This window comes from Apium graveolens, chromosome 7, assembly GCF_009905375.1.
Source record: "Apium graveolens cultivar Ventura chromosome 7, ASM990537v1, whole genome shotgun sequence".
Taxonomy (NCBI): domain Eukaryota; kingdom Viridiplantae; phylum Streptophyta; class Magnoliopsida; order Apiales; family Apiaceae; genus Apium; species Apium graveolens.
In genome coordinates, this window is record NC_133653.1 from 165,719,607 (window position 1) to 165,733,134 (window position 13,528).

General features: G+C 32.8%; 1 protein-coding gene across 1 annotated transcript; it reads right to left on the reverse strand.

The window, feature by feature from the left end:
- Positions 1-1,247: 1,247 nt before the first annotated feature.
- On the reverse strand, positions 1,248-11,565 carry LOC141670976 (MLO-like protein 10). Its single transcript, XM_074477036.1, has 15 exons — positions 11,199-11,565; positions 10,737-10,794; positions 10,407-10,633; positions 6,356-6,472; positions 4,936-4,996; positions 4,753-4,841; positions 4,568-4,642; positions 4,402-4,490; positions 4,260-4,309; positions 4,135-4,175; positions 3,884-4,057; positions 3,327-3,362; positions 3,173-3,240; positions 3,025-3,085; positions 1,248-1,853 (listed from the first exon to the last, which is right to left on the reverse strand). Exons 1-15 carry the CDS (start codon positions 11,340-11,342, stop codon positions 1,440-1,442), a joined length of 1,704 nt encoding a protein of 567 aa, XP_074333137.1. The 5' UTR covers positions 11,343-11,565; the 3' UTR covers positions 1,248-1,439.
- Between the last annotated feature and the right edge of the window lie 1,963 nt (positions 11,566-13,528).

Genomic DNA, 13,528 nt, shown 5'->3' on the forward strand with positions numbered 1-13,528 from the left:
TAAAGGTGATTCACTTTTTTTGTTGTGCACGTACTTTATATTAGGCTTAATTATAACTTAAATTTTGAAATATAATAATGTTTACACACATTTTTTTTTAAAAAGGTGTACATATCTATCACTTCACTTGTGTATAGAATGTGTATATCATTATCTTTATTTCAATAAACACTCCTAGATAGTAGGTATCCTGTGAGGATTATCTCTTAAAATAAATGAGACAAATACATAATTACACGAGAGAGGTTAATATATTTCACGAAAATTTGACTTAAGGGTTTGAAGAGATAAAACAATATTCTACGTCCGAAACTTACATATTTCAGAATCCAAAATTTTAGACGAAGAGTTATATATATGCATTTAATATATTAGCGGCTGACCTGTATAACTTTTTCCTTTAATAATATATGTTTATATTAAATTATATTTCAAGATTTAGGGCCTGTTTGCGCTCCTTTTAAGTTATTTATGACTTATAAGTCCGTAACAATTTATCGACGAGTGCTTGTCGACCGAAGTTATAAATCGAATTTATAACTTATGCTGATAAATTAAATGTTAACAACGACGTACTTTTTCTCAACTTATTTTGATTTTTCGTTTTTTCATTAACATTAGTCATTAGTTTTCAAATATATGTTTTTAAATGTTAATCTAATTTAGATATCATAAATTAAGATAATTATATTTTTAAAATTTATTTATTTAAATTCATTTAAGTAAGAAAAATTCTGATTTATATGTAAAATTATCCAAACACTGATATAACTTATAAGTATTCATCTACTTATCACTTATAAGTCAGTTACTTATTTTATAATTTCCTAAACAAGCACTTAAGTTATAATTAAGCCTTATATTAACAAACTTAAATTTAATGTATTTCAGAACTACACTTTTCTATTAATTATGTACCTTGTACTATGTAGCTTTGTTTCAAAAAAAAATATAGGGGAATCCTTCACCCTCTAGCTAGGATTGGGCTTTCTAGCTTCGTTCTTTAAAAGTCGAAAATTAAAGGGACATTCTGCGTTTCGAAAGATATTCAAAAGTAGGTTGTTCTTCAATGCCAGAAATCACTGCATTCCAGTGACGAGTTGGAAATCTATATTTGAGTTATATCATTTGTTTGTATTCAAGCTGCTTGGTTTACAACCCCCTGCTCGTCGTATCTTTTCATATAAAACCTGACCTTTTTTAAATATAACACACTTCACCCTTGTGAATCTGTTGGCAAAGAGAACTAGGGAGAATTCTATGCCTTCCTTCAATGATTCCTACCGGTAACCGGGTAACTAACAATCATGCCAATCTTACAAGCCCAGCAGCTACTCTATACCACGCTGCTTTTAAAAACAACAAATTCAATATGTACTCATCAACTGCAAGCATAAAGAATTGGTACAACTGCTTTTAAACATTTTCCTCAACAATCATTACTTGGGTAGTGCTGGCTTGGAAAATGAAAAATCATCTTCATCTCGATGATGTTCTTCATCAGGATGTATAGTTGTTTCAGGGTCTATATCATCATCATCAACTCTAACAATCAATTTCGCTGTGGTGGACTCCGTAGTTATCGGATCAGCTTCTAAATCAGACATTTCATGTTCGTCGTATGTAAATGAACGAGTTGCATGACCAGTAGTCTTAAAACGATGAAGCTTAGATGTTGCCAAGTGCAAAGTTGTTGACATTGATGTTGATGCCATTGAAGGGGTAGGGCTAGAGTCACCCAAACTTCGAGTGGGAGATCTTCCTCCATGTTTCTTCTTAACAGCCATACGCCAATTCTTAAGGGCTTTGGCTGTTTGTTCGTCAAATATAGATTTCTTCATATTTGAACCCATCTGCCAATTTAAGTTAAACTTCAGGGAGGCATATAGCTCAACAGCCAAATTGGCCCAATTACAAAAATATAGAGCGAGATAATTCTTTGATTTGAATAGAGTAAAACTTTAATGAATTATTAAATACTTAGTTTGAATAATGCTATTATAGAGTAATTATGTAGCACAGACTAATCTGATTGCTGAAAACATAGCTGCAATTAGGGCCCAAAAATGAAATGGGGTTAGACCGGATTTGTTTGCAAATTATCTTTCAAAGTATCTGTTTTCCAAGACATCTACATGTTAAATCCCTCCAGAGATTAGTTTTATCTTGATAAAACAATAACATACATTTACAGAACCAACTTACTATTTTCATTCACATAAAGATTAGTGTCTCATCAATATTATGAAAATGAAGAGTGGTAGCTTTGGTGGCATGGATGGAATATTAGGCTAATGTTAAAGAAAATATTATATCACTAAATATATTTAGATCAGGTTCTAAACATACATTATATTGGCAGAATGACATGTTGATTGAATATTTTTAGGGGATCTCATTTTGTTTTCAAACCCTGGAATCAGCAGGAAAAGTCCAACATGGATGTCTCTAAGTGTATCATACCACGCACTTTCCTAAAAATTAAATATGTTTTGGCCTAAAATAAGTGTACTTGTGTTCATATCCATGTTTAGGTGTCCAACACGGGTACTTTGAGGTATAACGAAGAGTTGGTTTAACAGAGGCTTAGGGTCAAGTCGGATATTTGACCAATTGACAGGCCTAGCTGCACGTGGAACTGCCAACTATAATTTTTATGAGGTAATTTTGTTTAACGAAAACTAAATTATTTTCTTTCTGGCAAAAACAAATTTATTCAAATATGTTATACCCCTAATCCTCGCTGGTACTAAAATCCCAATGGCCTCGATTAATAATAAGATCCTATCAATGGCAAGGAATTTATTTTTTTTCAAACAAGTTCTTCCACATTGAAAACTTTATATAAAATAAATTAAGCCCTTTGGGGTTGCTACTTATTCCACATTATGAGAGGATTAAAATACTGTAATACTCTGAAACAACCAATTTTTTTAGACTAAAGATTTCACTTGAAAAAATGGTAATTGCTTTACGCTTTAAAAGCTAGGAGCTTCTCAAATGGTCTTGCACAAAAAATTGTACCTGAGCTATGAGGGCATATAGTGGAAGTGTAATATAGCTGCATAAGAATAGGACTCCAACCCTGCAGACAACAATCACTTTGATCAAATGTTCTGAGCCTTCCAAAGAATAGTTTAATTGACAGATATATAGTAGAACAACAGTTTACCCTAAACCTAATTTAATCATCAGCAACCGGAAGTTATCATGGAAACACGATTTCAATCCAAATTCATACTGCAAAGAAAAATAATGTTATTTCCAAGCTTTATACAGAACGATGATTTATACAGATATGACTGATATCCAATAGAACTAGTTACCCATATCCATAAGAAATAAGTTATCTGGAATGCATTCTGCAAGAACCATGTAACTTGTTAGATGTCATTCATCAAACAAGTGCTTGAAAAGAAATCACAACGAATAAAATTTCTACCTAAACATTATATAGTTATATAATTACTCCCCCATTCATCAAGCTCTAAAGCTTAAAATACACGTTGAACAAAATAGTACTTTTTTCCACAAATTGGCAACCCTATATTTAATTTTAATAGACAGTCTGAGCTTATAAGTCTCAAAACATGCTTCTTTTTTAAACCAAGGTCTCCATAGCAAAGCTAGTTGATTGTAAGGTAATTTGTATATAAACATTATAATTTGATTTGGACAATGACTGGTCCATGCATATGTAGGATAGCTCAAAGTCAATTCGAATTGTGGCACTTTTGTAACTCCCAGTGGGAAAAAGAAGCAATTGTTTATCACAATAAATATTGCAGGGGATTAGCGAACCGAAAGATGTAGAAAAAGCTGATAACATCAGATCCAAATTTGTTCTTTAAAGGTTATATGAATTCCTGTTATCTTTCATTACCTGAAATAAGGCAAAGTGTATAAGATGTAGGACTAAGTGGGGACGACCAAACCAAAAATATCTGTCAGAGCCTTGAACAAGAGGAATCCCTTGGACCACTGCATGTCTTTCTGTAATTTCAAGAGCCATTTTTGTCAAAATGGATTGGAGCTTTGTCCCAACAGCTAAGATAATCTGCAAGAAACCAAATGGTTAGGTTTAATCTTCTCTGATAATGTCTAATGAGATATGAAATAGAAAAGCTTTCTTACAACAAGAGGTATCAAGGATGCCCAGAAAAGTGCCTTAAATCCTGTCATGAAGCATAAAGATTTCTATCATCAAGGTGAAAATGGAAACTTTTCTAATAACAAGACTCTGGAAGAGAGATATATACCATTAACATTTATTAGCAAAAAAACCACAAATGATGCCCACAACACTGGGCTGCCAATGTCAGAAAGAACCAAGTGAGGAGAGAACATATATAGAATCCCTTCGAGAAAATCAAGCACAAAACAAATACATTTTTACATTACCTGACACCCACTACTACCTGGAAGTCATCCTCTAGTGATCTTTTGATATACTTTTGGAAGTTAAATTTACTTCCAGGGGCTAAATGAACCTACATACACAGTAGCATTGTCAAGAATAAAGCAAACATGTATTTGTAAAAAAGTAATCAATCAACTTAATACTCACACTGATAAAACCATTTCGCAATGTCAAGTAGTCTGACTTACTAACAGACCTGAAAAATTGCTGAAAAAAGCATCCCTGCAAGATAGATGTTGTACGTGGATACATTGTTTCGTGTATGAAGTTATATGTACGTTACATAAAGATAAATGCAGATTCAATTTTCAAGATCGAAAAACGTATCTTACAATAACAAAGAAGAACGGAATTTTTGTCCAGAAACTAGTGTGTGCTTTGACGAAAGATGTCTCATGGGTAAGTCGGAATCTTGAAGGATCTGCATGTCCCATTGTACGCAACGTGACTCAGAAATAGTTGCATTACACAATTTTTTTTTAAACTTAGGCCTTTCTAAGCATTTAACAACATACCGTTGGAGAACTCATAGTCATGGGATGCCGTCTCTTGCTCCCAGACCTTCCAACCACGAATCTATGCAAGTTCAACATTTAATTCCATTAAATGTGGAATCATACAGCATCATATATGGAGAACATCAGAAAATTGGCAAAGCCTGTCAAAACTCACATACACTTTACAGTTGGGAGAAGAGGAAAATTATATGTTACAAATACAACAGTTGTCGAATAGTTTGATCCTTGAATATTTTTAAGCACTCCTTTCCTTATCATATCTCTGGTTTTGCTCAAATGATATACATCTAAAGCTACAGTTCTCTTCCTATATAAGTGGCTAATGAAAGTGTTCTATTTTGCTGTTTATTGTGCAAGTTGTTTGCCTCAGCCACTGCTTGAATGTAAGAAGAATTTCATGCCGTGCTTAGCTTAATTTTTTAATGGCTGCAGCAGCCTCATAGCATCCATACACTTTTCTAACATCAGTGGAAGAATTACAAGAAATATATGTAGCACTAAAAGACCTCCTTGTCAAAAAAACACAGGCTGCAGATCTTCCACAGACCTGCTGATGCCAGAGACTAGTGCACCCAATACTACCATTTTTTTATGAAGCAATTGTAAGGTAACCTGAGCAACAAGATTAAGCTGGCAAAGGCCTTATATTAAAAGCCAAAACATGCTTACACATACCCACGGTCAAACCAAATAAATGTTGTTTCCTAGTGCAGGAGTTGCTGCATCCCTAATTAAAATTGCAATCGCCCATCTGATGCTAACTACCCTGACCAGCTACCTAAACTAATACCGATCACCAATGGAAGATGAACTTCCGCTTTTTATTATTGACTGGGGTAAGAAAACTCAATCGGAACTTTGACCATGTTCATTTAAAATGAAGTGCAATCTGCTAAAAGAACCAAGAACAGATTTATTATTACTGTTATTTTAAAAATTCAAATACTGTGCTTCCTCTGATTGTGCTCTCTAAGTAGCTTTCAGAATCCGTAAACCTCCATATAAATATAGGCCTTCACTTCTTTACAGTATAGTTATGACATCAGCAATATAAGTGATATCTTAACACAGTTTACTCTTTCAAACTTCAATTTCTACTTGCAAAGCCTTGTTATTCTCGCTTAGAAATTAGAATGTACACTTTTTGCAGTAATTTTATACAATATAATGATAGGTTCTTTAATCTTTACCAATAACACACCGAGTCAGACACTACAAAAGAGAGGATTTATGAATTAAATTCTTAGAAAATTTAGATGTAGGCACATACAATGGCTCAAAAACAACCAAATGATATACTTCAATCAGTCTGCAGGCATCGAGTGGAGGTCTAACTTTTCAGTATTTAACAACGTAATATACCTGCTATATTTGAATATAACAGAACCACAAAAAAAAATCTTAGATATTATATTACCTTCAGTCTGCCAAGAGCCATAGTAACAGCACTGTAAACCACGTGCAAGACTGCCAAGAAGAATATGAGTATGTGCAACTGATGCAACCCGTCGACGGTTATAATTGGTACATGCCCCTGTTGCCAACATATGCATTAGCATCTACAAGAATGTCATAATGTCACTTTCATAAAAGAACTAACAAAGACCACAAATGCCAAAATGGAATAAATAAAAAATAAATACTGAATGAGTATCAGAACTTTGTTTTATCAGATCCACTGTTTGATTGCAAAAGAAGCCAATATCTGTAAATCAAACATACACTAGAAAATTCTGCCCCATGCCTATGTGAAGGGGAAATGGTAAGACCACACAATGATGTACATCATTAGGCTAGTTTAACAGCACAGGTCAAAATATATGGGAATATAGATTCCTCCCACTGCACACACATAAATGATACGTCATGCATGTAATTGGATATGACAAACATTAGACCAACCAGGAAAGCACATATCCAATAGGCATTTCCATATTAACTTACAAAAATTACTCTTTGATTAATTTAAAGTTTTAACCAAAAACTTCCTAAGAACTCCCGCAGATATCAATATTCACAAGACCTTGAATTTTAATTATACATTTCATTTGAAATCCCCTCCCAAGATTATGTCATCAGCAAACTAGGAAATATCCTGCAAGTTGTCCTGATGAAAAATCCATCGTCTCGTTATCATCTAAACTTAGCATGTCAAAAACTATAGTACAGGGAAACTGTGAGATGCATGACAACCCTTATATTCAAACTCCACCACATCTGAGGTCACTATCAGATTCTTAATTTGCTGAAGTCAATTCTGTCTATATCCAAAATTAGACAAGACCTAACACTTTTTTTTTCCTTTTATTCAGTCTTTTATTTAATAACAAAGTAAAAATCTTTCAATCTCAGTCTAACTGACACGGAGTCAAAACCTGTAATTTAATAACAGTGAACCAGCATCACCAAGCTATTTTCGTCATTGTAATCAGTTAATCACCTGCATGATTAGCGTGTCTACAACTCAATGCAAAAGTACTAATTATAGACTCACAGAACACATGACGGAAGGATTTTAATAAAATCAGGAGAGTACTACATAGAAAACAGTCCTAGATATGTAGGTGACTGTTATGTAGGTGATATTGCAGAGATTACCCACCCTCCGCACAAACACTGAAACCTATTACATGCCTGACCAACATGCTCAAACTCTAATTTATACTCATAATGAAATATTATCAATACCAACAATTTTCTCCCTTGAGATTTGCAAATAAAACAACTTATAATTCACTCCATTAAACCCTCCAGAATATTTTAAATTTAGCACTGGTTTTATTTCAAAATAGTAATCAAGGAAACTAATAACACCTATTGTGCTTTCAATCAATAACACCTATCGTAAATTAACGGAAGGGCCTAAGATTGATTCATCTTAACAGCTAGTGAATACTAAAATGAAGTACTGATGTTGGCATGCTTAGATTAACACCTATCAAATTGGAAATGTACTCTGATTCCTTTTAAAGAATGGATCTAATTGCAACTTTGAACATGGAATTCAAAGAGATCAAATATCCAGAATCATATCAGATTCAAAGAAACTTCACATTGACTTGTAAATACCAGTCACAAATATTGTTGATATCCAATGAAGGTCCTTCAACGAGAGATATAATGAAAATTTAAGACATAGAAATTCCAAGAAAAAACTACAATGCCATAATAAATTGACTTAATTCCTACAACCCCGGAATCATTTTAGCGATCTTTAAAACAAAAATCAGCAACTCCAGAGGCTGAACTTATAAACAATCTGAAAGCACATGAGTAAATAGATATGCAGCTTCCTTCATGACAACAATCATAAAATCTACTTCTCTAGCTGATGTAACAACTATGCACTAAAACATGACCCTTTGTAAAATAGCATAATCAGCAAGTGAGAAAACATAACCTGCCAATAACCAAACCAAATAAAAACAATCATTATACAAATTAAAACTAATATTTTACTAGTAATATATGAGCAAGTCGTTATAAAAAATTACTGCAGACATAAAAAAGCAAGAGATATAATCTAAGACGGCATAGAAGTAGAGTACACACAGAGTCCGACGGAAAACAATAATATTGATTATATAAGGAGCTGAATCAAATCTATATTTTATATTGATGATGTAACACCCCCGGGTCCCACATCAAATCATGTGAAGCACTCAGTTCAGATCATAAGTTTGAGTACCACCAACGAAGCATGGTTTTTGGGGGGCTGTGGTGGTTTGCGGATTAATCAAATTCTTGCATTTATGATGGATTTGGATTTAAACCCTATATTCGAAAAATTGATCCCTGTTGTCACACATGGAGAAAAAAAAACAGTGCTCGAGTATAATTAGCATATATATACTTCGATACTTCAAATGTAGCTTTCCTAATTGAACCCCACAAACATATTTTTTGTAAATGCATGCATATCAGAATGAATAGTAAGACAATATGAAGCTTCTAAGAATTCATAGCTCGAATAAGTGGTACAATAACACTATAAAACACTGCATAAAGTGTTGTGCACAGAAGTCAGTTATGGTACTCATGATATTATCCTAGCTTTAATTAAAAAAATTAGTTATTAACTATCAAATTATATACTTGAAGCATGCATATAAGATGACACAAACTTGGACTTTCACGCTAAATATATAAATATATATACACACACACACACTCTATAATATGCTAATTTAAAATACAATCTTAGCCTACAAACTACACACCGGATTTTTTTTGGTGAATCCAAGTTTACATTTTACAGGTGCAATTTAAGATCGATATTTTTATATTTAATAATTAGGCTTATATGCTTTACAAATGAGTAATTGTTCTAACAAATCTCAGACTGGACAAGAATTAAACCCAGAACCTCGAATGACAACAAATAAACCCTTACCACTTACGATATTGATCATTATGAAGTATACGAAGTGCTAACATATTTAATACTTACCCTCACTCTCAATAGCTACACACACATAAATAAGTATCAATTTGTCTAAAAACATATATATACACATTCCATATATTTAAAAAACTGATTATCAATATACTTATCTTGTTTCTTTATTAAATGACAAGTTTGATCTTTTAATATGTGTGTAATACAATATATATCTTCTTAATCTAATTATGATCAAAATAATAATAGGTTATGTTTAGACACTTGGATGTTACAAATATCAATCGAGAACTAAATATAATTGGAGTGCAAAAATATAAAAACACTAAAAATTCAGATAATAATTGGGTATGAAAACACACATTGAGTGCAACTAGATAGTACAATTCAGCTATAACATCTATGAATTGTATTAAACCATCTTTTTCTTATATTTTATAAAGGATCTAATTTACATCCACACATCATGAAATATATTACATGCATATAAACCTGTGACGATAACCATAAAAATCATCAGGAGCAACTTCCGAAAGTAAAGCAAAGGCCAAAAGCAAAAGTAGGTGATAATATTCCACCTTGGGAGCATCCTTTTGTTGCAAAAAGTATATTACACTGAATACCCCAAACTTAACACATTCATCAACTTAACAACAGAAGTCATAACTTTGACCTGTGCCACCCACACAAGGTCCACCTGTCTCTCTCACACCCGCAAAGCCAATAAAGATGAAAGTCCACTTAGAATATATGTTTAACACATCTAATCATACTGAGCATAGGAAACCAAAACGATCCAACTACATAACCAACACACTGTGATGATCTTGAAACATAATGCCCGATAGCAATTACACCAAAAAACGAGATGGCTAAATTCATTTCAACACATTACCCTCAATATATATAACTATGTGAAAATCTGCACATTGCTGCAACCTCATGTTCTAAGATTTAATTCTAAGTATGAAAAAATGCAAGTATGGTAATGAGCTATCAAAAGACTACATACGTACTGAAATAACATATGCTGTACATGAAAATTTAAGCAAATCATAGATACTCGTACCTCTTTGCAAGTAGATTTGTTGTTGGTGACAGATAATGACCTGTGGTCATACCATAGCAGCCTCCGCCGATTTTCTTCTTCACCTTCACCTCCCTTGGCATGACCTTTATTCTCCGCAACTGAACATGGCAACATTGTATCCGCAACACTTTGGGAGATGCAAATTTTAGAAATGTAATACTGACTAAAGGTCAGAAGTAGTGAGATGAAACCAAGAACCATCAGTTCTGCAGTAATTCAACAAGAATGCTTTTGAAATATTTTAATTCTTATAACAAATTATAAACATAGTCAAAAAGAGGGATAGATAAAGTTTAATGACTTATTTACCAGATTTAACCTTGTCCAAGGCTTCAAACAGAGCTTTCTTGTGCTTCTTTGTGAACCACTAAAATATACATTTAAAAGCATTAATAATTTATTATCTACTTAAATAAATTCATCCGAGCAGTAAATATATTTCCACATATAAAAGTCACAATCAAGGTTTTTTGTGAATTCGAGAATGTACAACCCAAAAACAAGCAAGAAATTACAAAACTCAATATATGAACAGAGTAATAAAACCCTGTTTGGGTAACCTCTCTCTATAATCTATCAAAATAGATGGATCTGGCAGGCAAAGGGGGTCTATATATGCAACACATAACCAACAAAAAAGGATCAAAGTGGTAGCATATGAGTAATAAATTGATAAAAACTAAAACAAAGATAGCCCAAAGGTAACCACATACTATTATTCATAAAGTAACAAGATAATAGCAAAATAATAAAAGAAATGGGAAGACATACAGCTCCAAGTTTATGAAGAATCTTCTCAAGAGCAATAGAAATGATGATAATAACAGCACAAACAGCAGCAACAGCCCATGTGGGTGTTCTATCAAGCTCCCTTGCCAACTTATCACTTGTTTCTCCTCCTCTTCCTCCTGCCATCCCTAATAACTTATCACTTGGCCTCTAAACTTGTACTAGAATCTTGAAATTGCGGTTTCAAGAAACGCATGCATTTGAGTGAGTGTTAATGATAATTTGCACAAGTGGGGGGGGGGGGGGTAGGGGGTTAAGAGTAAAGTAGTGATAGACTCGTAAGAAGAATGATGATGCTGATGCTTTAGGACAAAATTACATTTATATGTATACACTTTGTCTTTGTATACTACTACTAGAATAGCACTTTGGCAGTATAAGTTTGGCATACGCGGTTTGCACGATTAAGGCTGTCTTAAAAGGCATTTGATTGATTGATTTAAACAAAGTGAAGTTCTTTTTAGGACTTTTGATTATTTTTATTTTATTTTATTATAATATAAACCGTTTTAAATAGTGCAGCGGAGTCTATTCCGTTGATTACTCTAAAGTCTAAAGCTGTCTACAGTTGACTTTTCTCATTTCTCTCTCTTTGATTTGGGAAGATTGTGGATAACTAACTGTTGCCTTGTGACTTGGTTTTTACTCTGTCCTTCGTAAAGACCTGGTCACGAAAAATTTCCTCATGTATAATCTTCCTGGTGATGATTAATGGGAAATGGGTACTCAATTTTTGATATACGTTCGTGCACTCAAATGAAATTTATCGTTGGATTTTTGATAGATTTCTTTGTATATGTCTTGTTTATTTTTTTAGACACCTTAAAATTTTATAATAAGATAATATGCTTGTAAATAATATTCTTAGAATAAATTATTTTGGCAGAATTTCAGTGAAGATTGTTCAAGAAATAAATTGAAGAAAGAAGATGTTTGAAATCAATAAATTGTAAAATTTCTCTAAGTCCAATAATGTGAAGTCCAGAAAAAATATGTCTTGAAATTCACCAAAGCCATATAGTGAAATCCAGTTTAATGCTATATCGCGAAGTCCAATTCTGTACTAGAACATGAAGTCGAATTCTATGATATATAGTGAAATCAAGAAAGATGCCATATCGTTAAATTCGGAGTTATACTATATCGTGGAATCCATAATTATACTATGTCATGAAGTCCAAAATTAACTGTACATGAAGTTAAGCAAAACAAAGTTCACGATATCTTCACTTAGTTCTTTCACAACAAGACAATTAAATGTACAATTTTCAGAAAAGAAGAAACAAATCACTACAACATACTGCACATGGAGATGGTCCATGGACATGTGTCACACTTACAGCTAAATTTGGAGAGGAAGAAAATGTTGTTCAAGACATGTCTGTACTATAACAAGACTAAGTTAAATTGGCAACCCTAAGTAAGTTGTATCGTAATCTAAGTTTGCATTTTGTATTGTAACATTTAAGTCTGTAAAAATGTAAAAAGACTAGACTGGAGTATTTTTCTGTAAACAGTCCCAAGCCTAAGAATAAGTTCTGGAAGAAGATCATGAAAATCATGCCTCAGAGAAAGTGTGAAGAAGTTTGGAGTTGAATAAATCTGTTTTGTGAAAAATGATATAAGTCAAGAAGTCTACAAGTCACAGAATAAGTGTTATAGACTAGTCATTCGAGAAATCCAGAATGTCTTATCGAGAAGTCAAGGAAATCTTATAGAGAAGTCTCAGAGATATCAACAAGCCAAATTGAAAACATGAAAATTGGAGATATCGACAAGTCATTTCTTTACTAGAGAACTCTGAGTTATCGACAAGTCATAATACCATTAGAGAACTCAGAGATATCGATAAGTGTTATTCCCAAACAATCTAAACAAGAATTATAGAAGGGGGGGTTGAATGTAATTTTGGTTTCTTTTATAATTTTAAGAATGATTCTTCTACAAATAAATAACTATGTCTGATTTGCATTAGTGCAGAATAAGAATCTAACAGAAATCAAATCACAATGCAATTAGATACAAGTATTTAAAAACTTTCTGGTGGATTGAACTTTTCAACCAGAGATATATATTAAGTAGAAAACTTTGTGATACAAATAGTACACAGCTGCTTACAAGTTGAACAACAAGAACTACAGAGAAATTCTTTACAGATTTTGCTTTATCTATTTCTCTAGTTTTTTTGCTTACTAACTTGGATTCTATTCAACTTGCTACTCTTAGTTTATATATCACCAAGTTACATGATAACAAGACAAGAGAATAAGAAAACTATATCTAGTCTAACTTCATGCTGCTACACTTCTCTT